This window comes from Pecten maximus, chromosome 14, assembly GCF_902652985.1.
Source record: "Pecten maximus chromosome 14, xPecMax1.1, whole genome shotgun sequence".
In the NCBI taxonomy this organism is placed as follows: Eukaryota; Metazoa; Mollusca; class Bivalvia; order Pectinida; family Pectinidae; genus Pecten; species Pecten maximus.
The window spans coordinates 35,581,007-35,599,944 of NC_047028.1; the positions used below are offsets into that span (position 1 = coordinate 35,581,007).

Consider the following 18,938-nt stretch of genomic DNA (forward strand, 5'->3'; position numbering starts at 1 on the left):
GTCAGTTATTACAGAAACAGAGATACCTGGGTATATGGTCGCGTCATTTATCACAGAAACAGAGATATATGGCCGCGTCAGTTATTACAGAAATAGAGATATATGGCGGCGTCAGTTATTACAGAAACAGAGATATATGGCTGAGTCATTTATCACAGAAACAGAGATATATGGCCGCGTCAGTTATTACAGAAATAGAGATATATGGCGGCGTCAGTTATTACAGAAACAGAGATATATGGCTGAGTCATTTATTACTGAAACAGAGATATATGGCCACGTCATTTATTACAGAAACAGAGATACCTGGGTATATGGTCGCGTCATTTATCACAGAAACAGAGATATATGGCCGCGTCAGTTATTACAGAAACAGAGATATATGGCCGCGTCATTTATTACAGAAACAGAGATATATGGCCGCGTCATTTATTACAGGACCAGATATATGGCCGCGTCATTTATTACAGAAACAGAGATATATGGCCGCGTCAGTTATTACAGAAATAGAGATATATGGCGGCGTCAGTTATTACAGGACCAGAGATATATGGCTGCGTCATTTATCACAGAAACAGAGATATATGGCCGCGTCAGTTATTACAGAAATAGAGATATATGGTCGCGTCATTTATCACAGAAACAGAGATATATGGCCGCGTCAGTTATTACAGAAATAGAGATATATGGTTGCATCATGTATTACAGAAACAGAGATATATGGATGACCGCGTCATTTATTACAGAAATAGAGATATATGGTCGCGTCATTTATCACAGAAACAGAGATATATGGCCGCGTCAGTTATTACAGAAATAGAGATATATGGCGGCGTCATTTATTACAGGACCAGATATATGGCCGCGTCATTTATTACAGAAACAGAGATATATGGCCGTGTCATTTATTACAGAAACAGAGATATATGGCCGTGTCATTTATCACAGAAACAGAGATATATGGCCGCGTCATTTATTACAGAAACAGATAAATATGGCCGCGTCATTTATCACAGAAACAGAGATATATGGCCGCGTCATTTATTACAGAAACAGAGATATATGGCCGCGTTATTTATTACAGGACCAGAGATATATGGCCACGCCATTTATTACAGAAACAGAGATATATGGCCCCGTCATTTATTGCAGAAACAGAGATATATGGCCGCGTCATTTATTACAGAAACAGATAAATATGGCCGCGTCATTTATTACAGAAACAGATATATATGGCCGCGTCATTTATTACAGGACCAGAGATATATGGCCGCGTCATTTATTACAGAAACAGAGATATATGGCTGCGTCATTTATTACTGAAACAGAGATATATCGTCGCGTCATTTATTACACAAACAGAGATATATGGCCGCGTCATTTATTACAGGACCAGAGATATATGGCCGTGTCATTCATTACAGGAACAGATATATATGGTCGCGTCAGTTATTACAGAAACAGATATATATGGCCGCGTCATTTATTACAGGACCAGAGATATATGGCCGCGTCATTTATTACAGAAACAGAGATATATGGCCGCGTCATTTATTACAGAAACAGAGATATATGGCCGCGTCATTTATTACAGAAACAGAGATATATGGCCGCGTCATTTATTACAGAAACAGAGATATATGGCCGCGTCATTTATTACAGAAACAGAGATATATGGCCGCGTCATTTATCACAGAAACAGAAATATATGGCCGCGTCATTTATTACAGGACCAGATATATGGCCGCGTCATTTATTACAGAAACAGAGATATATGGCCGTGTCATTTATTACAGAAACAGAGATATATGGCCGCGTCATTTATTACAGAAACAGAGATATATGGCCGCGTCATTTATTACAGAAACAGATAAATATGGCCGCGTCATTTATCACAGAAACAGAGATATATGGCCGCGTCATTTATTACAGAAACAGAGATATATGGCCGCGTTATTTATTACAGGACCAGAGATATATGGCCACGCCATTTATTACAGAAACAGAGATATATGGCCCCGTCATTTATTACAGAAACAGAGATATATGGCCGCGTCATTTATTACAGAAACAGATAAATATGGCCGCGTCATTTATTACAGAAACAGAGATATATGGCCGCGTCATTTATTACAGGACCAGAGAGATATGGCCGCGTCATTTATTACAGAAACAGAGATATATGGCTGCGTCATTTATTACTGAAACAGAGATATATCGTCGCGTCATTTATTACACAAACAGAGATATATGGCCGCGTCATTTATTACAGGACCAGAGATATATGGCCGTGTCATTCATTACAGAAACCGAGATATATGGCCGCGTCATTTATTACAGGACCAGAGATATATGGCCGCGTCATTTATTACAGGACCAGAGATATATGGCCGAGTCATTTATCACAGAAACAGAGATATATGGCCGCGTCCTTTATTACAGAAACAGATATATATGGCCGCGTCATTTATCACAGAAACAGAGATATATGGCCGCGTCCTTTATTACAGGACCAGAGATATATGGCCGAGTCATTTATCACAGAAACAGAAATATATGGCCGCGTTATTTATTACAGGACCAGAGATATATGGCCGCGTCATTTATTACAGAAACAGAGATATATGGCCCCGTCATTTATTACAGAAACAGAGGTATATGGCCGCGTCATTTATTACAGAAACAGAGATATATGGCCACGTCATTTATTACAGAAACAGAGATATATGGCCGCGTCATTCATTACAGGACCAGAGATATATGGCCGCGTCATTTATTACAGGACCAGAGATATATGGCCGCGTCATTCATTACAGAAACCGAGATATATGGCCGCGTCATTTATCACAAATACAGAGATATATAGCCGCGTCATTTATCACAGAAATAAAGAGTTGTTGCCGTATCGTAATATCACAAGGATCCGCTAATGCGGGTCATGAACGACAACGTTGTAAAGCCAGATACGCCTGTCGTTATCTCCCAGGATTAGTAGGTTCAATATCCCGTTAATGTATAGGGCTATACAATTTGCCCTTGACAACTTTGTTTATTTTACTTGATAGGGGCATCTACATGCGTATATCACAGTGGAAGACGAGCCAGCTCGATTGTACATGTTCACGTGTGTATAGGAATGTTATTTAGTACTGATGTCATTTTAAAAGTATTTTTATATGTGTCGATGATTGTGTTTGGGCCTGTGACAGTCAGATCGCTGTGGTCTGTCAGCGAGTGTGTAACCAGTAAGCCATTATCACTTTTCGTTTAGTGAAGTTTATATCGTGTCAACTCAAAGGGAACACGCTGTTTGTATTTGACCCAGTTGCGACCTATTCGTCAGGTATGTCCTTCCGTCCTCGGCCGACCCGTTATCTCTTATTACTGTATTTCTGTGCGGGTGACACCTGCCATGCTAGTATATACGATAGCATTTGAACATGAAGCAGTTGTATAGATATTTCATTGCAATAATTTTTATATTTTTACTCATGACTGCTGCGCTTCATTTCTTGCCAAAAGTGATCATGATTAGACATGGCAAAGGCGAGAAGTTACATTGTCCTTTGGAGCCATCCGAGGTAGGCCACGGATCTAAATCAGGCGAGGATAAAATTAGGAAATGGCCAGAATGGAGTGTTATCAAGAAAACAAGCCGAAAAGCTTCTTCAAAACTGCCGCATGTGTGGGACAATGATAACGGCGAAGATAGAATTGTGTCACAGATGGAATTTGTTCCGGATATTCAAGGGGACAAGAAAGTGCTTTGGGCAAGGCCGTCAGATTTCAATGTGAATGCAGGAGAGGGTATATTTAGTAAGTGTCCAGTTAAACATTGTACGATTGTGGAAGACATTGATGTTCCACACATCGACGCAAAAATGTGGAATATGCAGTTTTCTCACATGGATGTACCTAGGTTCGACCCGTCCAGGACAAAAAACGCGAACCAGGTATGGATTATTTACAATCTCGAAAGCCCTCTAGCCACTCCTGATTATTACCTGTTAGACAGCTTGTTTAACTGGACAGCCTCTTACAGAAGAGATTCCACAATAGTTACACCATACGAACGATGGCGCCCCAAAGAAGACGCAAAACCTTCAAAGAAAAAGCGAAATTATGCAGCAGGCAAAAGTCGAAAAGCAGCCATATTCATTTCTAACTGCGACACGACAAATGGACGGATGGATTACGTTCACGAATTGCAGAAGTATATTGATGTTCATATATATGGTGCCTGTGGCGACGGTACTCATAACTGTGATAGATTTGCAAACCAGACTGCGTGCATTGAAACCTTAAAAAGACATTATAAGTTTTATTTAGCCTTCGAGAACTGCAATTGTCGTCACTACATAACGGAAAAGTTTTTCGTGAATGCTTTATCGTAAGTATACGGCAGCTTCTATAAATTACCAGTTTCTCTAATTATCTGTTTTAAATGCATGGACACAACCTCATTGCGCATACATTGTTTACACCATTAGTGTACACGTGATAGCGCACATGTAATTCGGTCACCTTCAGTCCGGCGGTAACTATATAATCTGAAGCTTATCGTACTTTATTAAGAGTTTCCCACTCTTTAAAGTAAAGTTAAAGTTTATTGTCCAAAAGATAGACATTTAATAATTGATCAGTTATGCAAGACATGTCTTGTCAACAATGGATAATCCCGCATAACCTCGACTATTTATATCGATAGCAACTAGTGACGTCATATCAGTGTTTACTTTGCACTTGAAGAGAAGAAATAGTAGGTGAACACGCGAGTGCAAACTGTGACGTCTTCTTTCGTCAGTTTTCGTTTGAAACATAATTTATTGCATACTTACTTACAAATTTGTAAGTTAGGTGTAAAAAAAAGATATATTTAAACTACAATGTAATTTGTGAGGGGGGAGGGGATGCAAAAACAAAAGCAGGATACGATAAATATTAGGGATTAACCCCCCTCCCCCCCCCCCCCCCCCCCCCCCCCCCCCCCCCCCCCCCCCAACAGTCTAATCTACCACCAGTAATCTCTCAAAGGACATCATGCAGCTGTTTCGTCCTTCCAGGACTCGTCAGTGATACTAAGGGCCTAAATTTGTTTTAGGAGGCGACAAAAACTCGAAAAAGGTAGAAGGAATTGTCTTGACAGGGAGGTGAAAGGTCAATTGATTATTTTCAATAAATTTCATACTTTTCAATGGAACGTTGATTATATTCCAAACCATGTCACTATTCAATGACTTAAACATGACAAGTAGGCATTTACCATCAATAATCTCCGGGGATTACAAGTACAGGATTACAGCTCCTTTCTAAACATTAAAAAACTTAATAAAATTCAATTTATATTATCTTTTAAGATATATAAATATATTTCTGTTTTAAAATGAACTCTGATTACGATGTATTCTTAAGATAAATTGATATCTCTATTTGAAATAAATTCGTCGTTACTTTAGAATCAATATCAACTTGGATTGACATACATGTATTATACAGTTGTAAATGATTTATAGTTAGTTTAAATTGTATTTTGTTTGTGATTTAATACAACATGTAGTACAGCAACATAAATGAAAATGATCGGATTCAGAAACAAGTACAGTGTACTTATATTAATCTGTCTCCATGACTTATAGTTAATTTAATCTTATCTTAATTAAAAAGGGATGGACATAACTTTGGTGGTCAGAAAAAACAGTAAGACCAGCCATAATTCAACTTACATTTCAGTTGTTTCTATATAATCAAAATTAAATTCAACTCAGGTTCCATTCCAAAATCTTTATCTAAACCAGGTCGTGACGTCATAGGTCAAAGTTCTAACAGGCTAATACAACCACAATATAGACATGCAGAATAGCAACTTGCAATTTCTTAATTCGCATGAAGTATCTTAGGCTAAAAGTTTCAAAGTGATTATGATTGACAAATTTTAGGTTCCAGTGCATTGCTCTACCCGAGCTGACTTGAATATTTGTTTGTATTCTTGAAATCGTATTATGTCGATGAGATGTATACTCTCAAGATTAATAAAGAATTATTAAGTGTCCGAATGTGAGTGAGGAGAGAGAACGAGCAGACACGGTGATTTTAAATGGCCGTTCTCTCTCTGCCCAACACCCTACCCTATATAGGTATTAGTTATTGTGTTGATGACGTACGCTGGGCTCGTGACAAATAACCCCTAATTATCGCTATCGCCGTAGATAAACAGGAGGTCAGATCATGGCAATTACTGAGGCATTTAATTAATCACCTCTAAGGCCGAACTAATGACCAGTGCGCACTAAATTAATTTAAATGACAAAATTGGACATTTGAAATACCGCTGTCGCCTTAGATGAAGCGGTTGAAGAGAATGACCAATAATGAGACAAATATACATATAATACATCGAAGGATGTCATCGGCTATTTGGTCATTATCATTCAGTAACAATAAAGATACACAACAATACAGATACACAATAAATACGTAATTGTTGTTTTACAAGACTATTGTGTTACACCCTTATAAGGAAGATGCAGCTGTGTGTTGTAGTTTATGTTCAATAGTAATTCCTATCTTCCTTACGTCTTGAACTTAAATCACTATTTTCCTTAAACAAGTGTGTTTTGTTATTTTGCTGTCCTTCCGCTCACACCCAACACGATAGTGGGTACCCAGCAACCTCATTCAATCATGTTTTCACCTGAACGGTTTTAATATACCAAACAAAAGATTACTGACATAATAGTGAAACCATAATTCACACTCAAAACCTATAAACCGAGAGCAAACAATGAACAAGATTATAGATTTACATGGAGACCCTTGTAAAAGTAGAAGGGAATAAGACCAGGCGCTACGGCAGAGTAAGCGTCCTCTCTTTCGGCGACGACAGTCGTCATACAAATCTTAGGGGCCGCGGTGGCCGAGTGGTTAAGGTGTCCCGACACTTTATCACTAGCCCTCCACCTCTGGGATGCGAGTTCGAAACCTACGTGGGCAGTTGCAGGTACTGACTGTAGGCCGGTGGTTTTTCTCCGGGTACTCCGGCTTTCCTCCACCTCTAAATCCTGTCACGTCCTGGCTGTTATTAGGACGTTAAACAAAAAGAAACAAACAAAGAAACAAAGAAACAAAGAAACATACAAATCTTTGTCGAAATCACATTCTTAATATGAAAACTAGGATGGTGACAACTGAGCCACCAGGCACATCCACAAGCATGGATCATAGTTAAACTACATTGTGTGTTATAATTGTTCTAGCTATATGGCTTTTTGTGACGCAAGGCGGTAACGATAACATTTCTTTACACCTTGAACATGATACTATAAATCACTTACATTTCGCGTGAGATTTATTTTCGCGTTTATATGAGTCAATCGTAAATTAAAGTCCTTCGTGATTATTTTTACGAAAATAACACTTTTGGATGAACGAGTCTTACTGAGTCCATCACTAATAGTTGATAGTTTTCACGAATTCAAAGTAATTTATATATCAGAGTTCGCGAAAGCATGTCAATATGTCTGAAGATTTGAGTTCTTGAAAAAAAGTAATCGCGAAAACCAATGGATTTACAGTAAGAGATGCATATAATGAAGAATAATAAAGCTATGCTAAATCGTGTATATATAATATCCTATGGCAGCCCTGTCACGATAATTCTGTATTAAACTGACATGGTCGGGAGCTGTCGACACCGATAATTGGGTAGCTGGCATTTATCTCGTAATTTGTCATATAACTGGTCGTATTATAACTGTTCAAGGTGATGAGTACATGTATATGATATGTAAATTTTTTATTCCCCCTGAAAAAGTGTTTGTAAACATTCTCAATACTAAAAATTGACTTATGGCTTTGTACAGATTTATTAGAGAAATTATGCATTTAATAGATACGTTTTGTCAGTCAGGAAGCCAGCACCTTAAAACCTTCACAATACAAAAACAATCCAATTGGCTTTAATTGTTTGTCGGGGGTAGTATTACTATGTGTTATGGCGGAGAGTAGGTACTATCGAGGTGTTTTGTTATCAATGAAATTCACAAGAAAGACGAAACAGCTGTATGATGTTATATTTACTGACGAGTCCTAGAAGGACGAAACAGCTGTATGATGTTATATTTACTGACGAGTCCTAGAAGGACGAAACAGCTGTATGATGTTATATTTACTGACGAGTCCTAGAAGGACGAAACAGTTGTGTGATGTCAATAACATCACTGACGAGTCCTAGAAGGACGAAACAGTTGTGTGATGTTATATTTACTGACGAGTCCTAGAAAGACGAAACAGCTGTATGATGTTATATTTACTGACGAGTCATAGAAGGACGAAACAGTTGTGTGATGTCAATAACATCACTGACGAGTCCTAGAAGGACAACACAGCTGTGTGATGTTATATTCATAACTGACGAGTCATAGAAGGACGAAACACCTGTATGAGTAATATTTGCTGACGAGTCCTAGAAGGACCACACAACTGTATGATGTTATATAGAAGGGCTTGTTTGTTTGTTTGTTTTTGTTTAACGTCATATTAACAGCCAGGGTAATTTAAGGACGTGCCAGGTTTTGGAGGTGGAGGAAAGCCGGAGTACCCGGAGAAAAACCACCGGCCTACAGTCAGTGCCTGGCAACTGCCCCATGTAGGTTTCGAACTCGCAAACCAGAGGTGGAGGGCTAACCACTCAGCAACCGCGGCCCCTATATAGAAGGGCGAAACAGTTGTATGATGTTATATAGAAGGACGAAACAGTTGTATGATGTTATATAGAAGGACGAAACAGTTGTATGATGTTATATAGAAGGGCGAAACAGTTGTATGATGTTATATAGAAGGACGAAACAGTTGTATGATGTTATATAGAAGGACGAAACAGTTGTGTGATGTTATAGAAGGACGAAACAGTTGTGTGATGTTATATAGAAGGACGAAACAGCTGTATGATGTTATATAGAAGGACGAAACAGTTGTATGATGTTATATAGAAGGACGAAGCAGTTGTATGATGTTATATAGAAGGACGAAACAGCTGCATTATGTTATATAGAAGGACGAAACAGTTGTATGATGTTATATAGAAGGACGAAACAGCTGTATTATGTTATATAGAAGGACGAAACAGCTGTATTATGTTATATAGAAGGACGAAACAGCTGTGTGATGTTATATAGAAGGACGAAACAGTTGTATGATGTTATATAGAAAGACGAAACAGTTGTGTGATGTTATATAGAAGGACGAAACAGTTGTATGATGTTATATAGAAGGACGAAACAGTTGTATGATGTTATATAGAAGGACGAAACAGTTGTATGATGTTATATAGAAGGACGAAACAGTTGTGTGATGTTATATAGAAGGACGAAACAGTTGTATGATGTTATATAGAAGGACGAAACAGTTGTATGATGTTATATAGAAGGACGAAACAGCTGTATGATGTTATATAGAAGGACGAAACAGTTGTGTGATGTTATATAGAAGGACGAAACAGTTGTATGATGTTATATAGAAGGACGAAACAGCTGTATTATGTTATATAGAAGGACGAAACAACTGTGTGATGTTATATAGAATGACGAAACAGCTGTATGATGTTATATAGAAGGACGAAACAACTGTGTGATGTTATATAGAAGGACGAAACAGTTGTATGATGTTATATAGAAGGACGAAACAGTTGTGTGATGTTATATAGAAGGACGAAACAGTTGTATGATGTTATATAGAAGGACGAAACAGAAACTAGTATTTACTTTCCGTAGGAAACATCAATATAACTTCATTCCACTGATAACTAATAGTTAGTATTCTAATTTAATTAAAATGTATCTTGCGCAATCAGAAATAAATTAATATGTAATTATTGTAACGTATCCATGTGGGTAAGAGGACGGAGAGAATATCTGGGGCTTTCGAATGCTATACACATACGTGATGTTGAGGGCGTGCACGTGGAGTCTTGTGAAGGTCAAGGGGTCATTCAACTTTACGAAAAATTACATTGTAGAGTGTTCACGCCGACAATTTGAATCTCCTATAGTAAGTACTGGAAGATTGCGGTTATACAAGTGTTTTCATTTTTATTTGCAGGTCTGACGTCATTCCCGTTGTCATGGGAGCACATCCCGACGATTACCGCGCTGTAGCGCCACCGCACTCCTACATTCACGTGGATGATTACAATTCACCTGAAGATTTAGCAAAATATTTACATAAATTAGACAAAAATGATGACCTTTACAACGAATATTTTCAATGGAAAGGGACAGGCTCCTTTATAGATACTAAGTTCTGGTGTAGATTGTGTGCTTTACTTAATGACCCCGACAAACCAAGTCTCGTTGTGGAAAGTTTAAGCACGTGGTGGCGACCACCGGGTGTTTGTATACGACAAGATCAAAAATGGAGAGATTTATAACGTAATATATATATACAGTATATAGGTCTATATAGGTTTATATTTATATAGGTCTATATATGTTTATATATATATATAGGTCTATATAGGTTTATATATATATAGGTCTATATAGGTCTATATAGGTTTATATACATATAGGTCTATATAAGTTTATATATATATAGGTCTATATATTGCGATCCAGGTATTCATATCATCTTATAGACGCGACTTCCACAATGATCATGTCAGGGTATCGGGCCGTTCATTACTGCGCCATTGAAACGTTCTTTTTTAAGAACGCCGATGTGGCGCATCGGTATAAGCTGCGGGTATTTCTGGCTAGGCGATTGGGTGCCGTAGATCGTGAGTTCGAAGCCCGGCCAGGGCATGAGTCAAAAAGTTGTTTTCCTTCGTCATTTGTGATACTATGTTATATATATATATATATATATATATATATAGGTTTTATATATGGGACAAAGAAGTTATTCTAACAGTTTGGACATGAAAAATGTCAAATGTTCGAGGCACTCCGCACCTTTATAAAGACACAAGAATACAAATACAATCACATGATATATAAACAGTACTAGAAAATACAATAAGTTACAGTAAGACTAGTATTGCTGGAAGTAGTTGAAATAATACCTCGGCATTTGTACGCGCGGGACATTTTCAGATGTCTTGGCCGTTGGTCACATAGCCTTCCGTCATAAAATTTGACATTTTTCATATCCACACTGGTAGAATTACTTCTTTGTCCCAGTAATTTGTATCCTGCAGACAAACTTTTGTAAGGATCCAGTGTTACCCGGATTCTTACCGTTAATATTACTTCTTTGACCATATAGGTTTATATAGGTATACTGGACATGACCAAATACGGAGGGAATTGTGAGGTAATATATATATAGGTTTATATAGGTATACTGGACATGACCAAATATGGAGGGAATTTGACGTAATATATAAAGGATTATATAGGTAAACTGGACATGACCAAATACGGAGCGAGTTGTGACGTAATATATATATAGGTTTATATAGGTATACTGGACATGACCAAATATGGAGGGAATTTGACGTAATATATAAAGGATTATATAGGTAAACTGGACATGACCAAATACGGACGGAATTGTGACGTAATATATATAGGTTTATATAGGTATACTGGACATGACCAAATACGGAGGGAATTGTGACGTAATATATATATAGGTTTATATAGGTATACTGGACATGACCAAATATGGAGGGAATTGTGACGTAACATATAAAGGATTATATAGGTAAACTGGACATGACCAAATACGGAGGGAATTGTGACGTAATATATATATATAGGTTTATATAGGTATACTGGACATGACCAAATATGGAGGGAATTGTGACGTAATATATAAAGGATTATATAGGTAAACTGGACATGACCAAATACGGAGGGAATTGTGACGTAATATATAAAGGATTATATAGGTAAACTGGACATGACCAAATACGGAGGGAATTGTGACGTAATATATATATAGGTTGATATAGGTAAACTGGACATGACCAAATACGGAGGGAATTGTGACGTAATACATATATAGGTTTATATAGGTAAACTGGACATGACCAAATACGGAGGGAATTGTGACGTAATGTATATATAGGTTGATATAGGTAAACTGGACATGACCAAATATGGAGGGAATTGTGACGTTATATATAAAGGATTATATAGGTAAACTGGACATGACCAAATACGGAGGGAATTGTGACGTAATATATATATATAGGTTTATATAGGTATACTGGACATGACCAAATATGGAGGGAATTGTGACGTAATATATAAAGGATTATTAGGTCATCTGACCCAAAGGGTCAGGATGACCTATAGTCATCGTGCTTCGTCCGTCGTCGTCCGGCGTGCGCCGTCCGCCGTGCGCCGTCCGTAAACTTTTTCTTTCAAAACGCTACTCCTCCTTAACGCTTGGGTGGATTACTTCCAAATTTGGTTTGAAGCATCATTGGGGGAGGGCAATCATATTTTATATAAATGAGGCTGGTCTGACCCCTGGGGCCAGAAGGGCGGGGCCCCAAAAAGGGAACTTAGGTGAATATTGCTATAAAATCCTACTCCTCCTTTACCCTTGGGTGGATTACAACTAAATTTGGTGTGAAACATCATTGGGGGAGGGCGGTCATATTTTATATAAATGAAGTTGGTGTGACCCCTGGGGCCTGAGGGGCGGGGCCCCAAAAGGGGAACTTTGATGAAATTTTGCTATAAAATCCTACTCCTCCTTAACCCTTTAGTGGATTTCAACAAGATATGTTGTGAAACATCATTTGGGGAGGGCGGTCATATTTTATATAAATGAGGCTAGTGTGACCCCTGGGGCCTGAGGGGTGGGGCCCCAAATGGGGAACTTTGATGAAATTTTGCTATAAAATCCTACTCCTCCTTAACCCTTTAGTAGATTTCAACCAGATATGTTGTGAAACATCATTGGGGGAGGGTGGTCATATTTTATATAAATGAGGCTGGTGTGAGCCCTGGGGCCAGAGTGACGGGCCCAAAAAAGGGAACTTTGATGAAATTTTGCTATAAAATCCTACTCGTCCTTAACCCTTTGGTGGATTTCAACCAGATATTGTGTGAAACATCATTGGTGGAGGGTGGTCATATTTTATATAAATGAGGCTGGTGTGGCCCCTGGGGCCAGAGGGGCGGGGCCCCAAAAGGGGAACTTTGATGAAATTTTGCTATAAAATCCTACTCCTCCTTACACCCATAGTGAATTATTACCAAATTTGGTGTGAAACATCATTGGAGGAGGGTGGTCATATTTTATATAAATGAGGCTGGTTTGACCCCTAGGGCCAGAGGGGCGGGGCCCCAAAAGGGGAACTTTGGTGAATTTTTGCTATAAATCCTACTTCTCTCTAACCCTTGGGTGGATTAATACGAAATATGGTGTGAAACATCCTTTGGGAAGGGTGGTCATATTTTATATAAACGAGGCTAGTGTGACCGATGGGGCCTGAGGGGCAGGGCCCCAAAAGGGGAACTTTGGTGAATATTTGCTGTTAAATCCTAATCTTCCCTAACCTTTTGGTGGATTACAACCAAATTTGATGTGAAACATAAGGTGACGGCAATCATATTTTTTAATGAGACAGGTTTGACCCCTGGGGAAAAAAAGATGGGGCAAAAGGAGCGCTTAGGTTAAACATTTCTTAAAAATGCAATTCCTCCTTAATGCCTGAATTGATTACAACCATATTTAGTATGAAACATCATTGGGGAAAGGCAATCCTAATTGATATAAATGAGTCTTGTCTGACCCATTGGGAGAGAGGGGCATGCCCCAAATATGGGAACTTGGCTAAAATTTTGCTTTATGATGCTGCTCTTCCTGGACAAGCTAAATGGATAAAAACCAAATTTGATCTAAAACATAACTGGCTGCGATAAATAATTTATGGTAATAATGCTGGATTGGGGTGTGTGTGTCCCTGCTGTAAGTGTAAGTGTTTGTCAGATGACCGTTAAGGCCCATGGGCCTCTTGTATAGGTAAGCTGGACATGACCAAATACGGAGGGAATTGTGACGTAATATATAAAGGATTATATAGGTAAACTGGACATGACCAAATACGGAGGGAATTGTGACGTAATGTATATATAGGTTTATATAGGTAAACTGGACATGACCAAATACGGAGGGAATTGTGACGTTATATATGAAGGATTATATAGGTAAACTGGACATGACCAAATACGGAGGGAATTGTGACGTAATATATAAAGGATTATATAGGTAAACTGGACATGACCAAATACGGAGGGAATTGTGACGTAATATATAAAGGATTATATAGGTAAACTGGACATGACCAAATACGGAGGGAATTGTGACGTAATATATATATAGGTTTATATAGGTATACTGGACATGGCCAAATATGGAGGGAATTGTGACGTAATATATGAAGGATTATATAGGTAAACTGGACATGACCAAATACGGAGGGAATTGTGACGTAATATATATATATATAGGTTTATATAGGTATACTGGACATGACAAAAAATGAAAGACTAATATTGTTTGCATTCGTTAAATATACTTTCACTAAGTATATTTCATTATTAAATTTACATAACTTCTGTTAACTTATTCACTGAAATCCAAACAGTAGGAGTACGGGAAATAAAAACCGTAACATCAATTATGTTTAATTGTTTTTTCTTTAAAAAAACAAGCCTTTAATTGAAGTTTCTTACAATGCTTTTCCTGTGTCATCAAAGCTTCAAAATATGTTTTAATTAATTTCATACAAATAAAAGATATCTTTTAAAGAGGTGAATTTTTTTCTTATTGAGATTTTGAGAATCCGTTATAATGGAGATGTTCAGTGAAGGGCATTGCATAAACAAGTTTAAACAATTAACGTTGTTTACAAGTACAATGTTTTAACTAACCACGTCCAATTTAGATTGAGACAATGCATATTAATTGCATAGTGGAACCACCTTTAGAATCACTTCGTCAGATGAATCCAATGTAGATCTATATGATGTTTTCACGTGATATAACAACTTTACATTGTGTGCCTAGCTCCACGTCTGAAATCCTGTTGCTAGCACTCTCTTTGTTCGATTGTGGAATGTTATATATGATACGGCACTTCAAAGGCGCAGTAGTTTGTTTATACACCAGAGATCTATGTAACGCGTCTGACCTCTGACCCAAGTACTTCCTTGTTTTGATAATAACATGTTGTATATATATATATATATGTGTGGACGTGTCTTTGTGTATTGAAACCAGGATACAGGTTTAGAAGTAATATGCTGAAAGTTCAAGAAATAAGCTATAAGAAGTTGACTTAACATTCAACATACAAAATTAACGACCTGCATTTGAATACTGACGCGTACAACGGTACTTGGCATTCTTTTCATTCCAACATTGAAAATGATCAAAATAAAAAAAAAATCACAGGAATTTGCATCGCTTCAGCCATTATCTGTCGATTCCTCCCAGTTAACAACACTTTAGGCCCAATGACGAATCCTAGAAGGACAAACAGCTGTATGATGTCCCTTACATCACTGACGAGTCCTAGAAGGACAAACAGCAGTATGATGTCCCTTACATCACTAACGAGTTCTAGAAGGACAAACAGCTGTATGATGTCTCTTGCATCACTGACGAGTATTAAAAGGACAAACAGCTGTATGGTGTCCCTAACATCACCGACGAGTCCTAGGACAAACAGCTGTATGATGTGCCTTACATCAGAAGAGTTCTAGAAGGACAAACAGCTGTATGATGTCCCTTACATCACTGACGAGTCCTAGAAGGACAAACAGCAGTATGATGTCCCTTACATCACTAACGAGTTCTAGAAGGACAAACAGCTGTATGATGTCTCTTGCATCACTGACGAGTATTAAAAGGACAAACAGCTGTATGGTGTCCCTAACATCACCGACGAGTCCTAGGACAAACAGCTGTATGATGTGCCTTACATCAGAAGAGTTCTAGAAGGACAAACAGCTGTATGATGTCCCTTACATCACTGACGAGTCCTAGAAGGAAAACAGCTGTATGATGTCCCTTACATCACTGACGAGTCCTAGAAGGAAAACAGCTGTATGATGTCCCTTACATCACTGACGAGTCCTAGAAGGAAAACAGCTGTATGATGTCCCTTATATCACTGACGAGTTCTAGAAGGACAAACAGCTGTATGATGTCCCTTACATCACTGACGAGTCCTAGAAGGAAAACAGCTGTATGATGTCCCTTATATCACTGACGAGTCCTAGAAGGAAAACAGCTGTATGATGTCCCTTACATCACTGACGAGTCCTAGAAGGACAAACAGCTGTATGATGTCTCTTACATCACTGACGAGTCCTAGAAGGACAAACAGCTGTATGATGTCCCTTACATCACTGACGAGTTCTAGAAGGACAAACAGCTGTATGATGTCCCTTACATCACTGACGAGTCCTAGAAGGACAAACAGCTGTATGATGTCCCTTACATCACTGACGAGTCCTAGAAGGACAAACAGCTGTATGATGTCCCTTACATCACTAACGAGTTCTAGAAGGACAAACAGCTGTATGATGTCTCTTGCATCACTGACGAGTATTAAAAGGACAAACAGCTGTATGGTGTCCCTAACATCACCGACGAATCCTAGAAGGACAAACAGCTGTATGATGTCCCTTACATCATTGACGAATCCTATAAGGACGAAAAGTTGTATGATGTCCCTTACATCACTGATGAATAAAACGAGGGAAAATAACAGAGAATATCAACATAATAACGAAACCATAAATCTAACTCAAACTCGATAATACAAGGACAAAATAACGAAAATACCGACCTCATAACGAAACTGTAATTCTAAAAGTCGATAAAAATAGTGCAAAATACAAATAAAAAATATATAGCTTTGCATGAAAGCTACTAGAAAAAAGTACAACTAGATTAAGACCAGGTGTTCCGGAAAGGTTAACGTCTTCTGATTTATCGACGACACCCACAAATGCAAATCTAGGTCAAATCCGGGTTAAGACAAACTCTCCAAATAAGAACTAGACCACAATGGATCCACTTGTCCTATCAACAAGCATCGAACACGTCAGACTTCATATCGCATCAAGAAATAGACTATTTCCTTATGATATCATGATGTGAGCCATGAAAATTCGTTGTCTTCACCAACCTGCAACTCTCGAAATTGTGTTGTTAATTGTCCGTCAACAGTCGGTAATTATCACTAAAATCGTTATAATGGGAACAAGTATGTAGGTATCGAATTAAATGGGACACGTAAACAATGTAGGTAGGGGATGCAGGAATGTTGATGTTAAGAAAAGGAAAATTAGCAATTGGGAAATTGAAATCATCAATGTTGTTCTATATGTTAGTTGTAAGCTTGTTACGCTGTAAGTAAAGATCGAGGTAAGCGTCTGATGTTGAAGGGTCTGTAGTGTCCTTGTTACGTTGTAAGTAAAGATCGAGGTAAGAGGCCGATGTTGAATGGTCTGTAGTGTCCTTGTTACGTTGTAAATAAAGATCGAGGTAAGCGTCTGATGTTGAAGGGTCTGTAGTGTCCTTGTTACGTTGTAAATAAAGATCGAGGTAAGCGTCTGATGTTGAAGGGTCTGTAGTGTCCTTGTTACGTTGTCAGTAAAGATCGAGGTAAGCGTCTGATGTTGAAGGGTCTGTAGTGTCCTTGTTACGTTGTAAGGAAAGATCGAGGTAAGCAGCTGATGTTGAAGGGTCTATAGTGTCCTTGTTACTTTGTTAGTAAAGATCGAGGTAAGCAGCTGATGTTGAAGGGTCTGTTGTGTCCTTGTTACGTTGTAAGTAAAGATCGAGGTAAGAGACCGATGTTGAAGGGTCTATAGTGTCCTTGTTACGTTGTAAGTAAAGATCGAGGTAAGAGACCGATGTTGAAGGGTCTATAGTGTCCTTGTTACGTTGTAAGTAAAGATCGAGGTAAGAGACCGATGTTGAAGGGTCTGTAGTGTCCTTGTTACGTTGTAAATAAAGATCGAGGTAAGCGGCTGATGTTGAAGGGTCTATAGTGTCCTTGTTACATTGTAAGTAAAGATCGAGGTAAGCGGCTGATGTTGAAGGGTCTGTATACGTAGTGTCCTTGTTACGTTGTCAGTAAAGATCGAGGTAAGCGTCTGATGTTGAAGGGTCTGTAGTGTCCTTGTTACGTTGTAAGTAAAGATCGAGGTAAGAGGCCGATGTTGAATGGTCTGTAGTGTCCTTGTTACGTTGTCAGTAAAGATCGAGGTAAGCGTCTGATGTTGAAGGGTCTGTAGTGTCCTTGTTACGTTGTAAGTAAAGATCGAGGTAAGAGGCTGATGTTGTAGGGTCTATAGTGTCCTTGTTACGTTGTAAGTAAAGATCGAGGTAAGCAGCTGATGTTGAAGGGTATGTAGTGTCCTTGTTACGTTGTAAGTAAAGATCGAGGTAAGAGGCTGATGTTGTAGGGTCTATAGTGTCCTTGTTACGTTGTAAGTAAAGATCGAGGTAAGCAGCTGGTGTTGAAGTGTCTGTAGTGGCCTTGATTTCACGTTTCACAGATATATATCCGATCGACGTGGCCAATCATGATTTTGTCAACACAAACTACCCCATCGTCAATATCCCTATAGCTAAATTTAATGGTCTTCGCAACGCCTCTTTTACCTTTTCTGATAGGATTTTCAATATAAAAATAGTCTTGAATTGAAAACAAAAACAATTCAGCAAAGAGAGCGACACAGTTTGTGGGTATGTCAATAGTCCGTTGGAAGATCATGTCACCAAATTCTTAAGGAAGTTGTCGATGAAAAGTCAATAGAACTCTTTATCATTCGAACGATTGCATATTTGTTCATATATACTTACACGAAAAGTTCACTTTGTTTTCTTGGAGCTCAAAAGCAACTTGTTTAATAGCTGCGATATAAATCCTGATGAGACTTCACTTAAACAAGTATGTTAAA

The 18,938-nt window shown here is 38.3% G+C and overlaps 1 protein-coding gene and 1 long non-coding RNA gene across 3 annotated transcripts; both read left to right on the forward strand.

The window, feature by feature from the left end:
• The first annotated feature begins 3,073 nt into the window (after positions 1 to 3,073).
• LOC117342927 (glycoprotein 3-alpha-L-fucosyltransferase A-like) lies at positions 3,074 to 10,495 on the forward strand. The gene is made up of 2 exons (XM_033905228.1): positions 3,074 to 4,390; positions 10,096 to 10,495. Exons 1-2 carry the CDS (start codon positions 3,441 to 3,443, stop codon positions 10,421 to 10,423), a joined length of 1,278 nt encoding a protein of 425 aa, XP_033761119.1. The 5' UTR covers positions 3,074 to 3,440; the 3' UTR covers positions 10,424 to 10,495.
• A 357-nt stretch (positions 10,496 to 10,852) lies between these two features.
• Positions 10,853 to 14,767, forward strand: LOC117342745. 2 transcript variants are annotated; one of them, XR_004535887.1, is made up of 3 exons: positions 10,853 to 11,259; positions 11,323 to 11,950; positions 13,978 to 14,767. It is a non-coding gene; the product is annotated as an uncharacterized LOC117342745 (long non-coding RNA). The 2 variants fall into 2 exon arrangements; XR_004535886.1 differs by having other exon boundaries at positions 10,853 to 11,950.
• Positions 14,768 to 18,938: the final 4,171 nt, after the last annotated feature.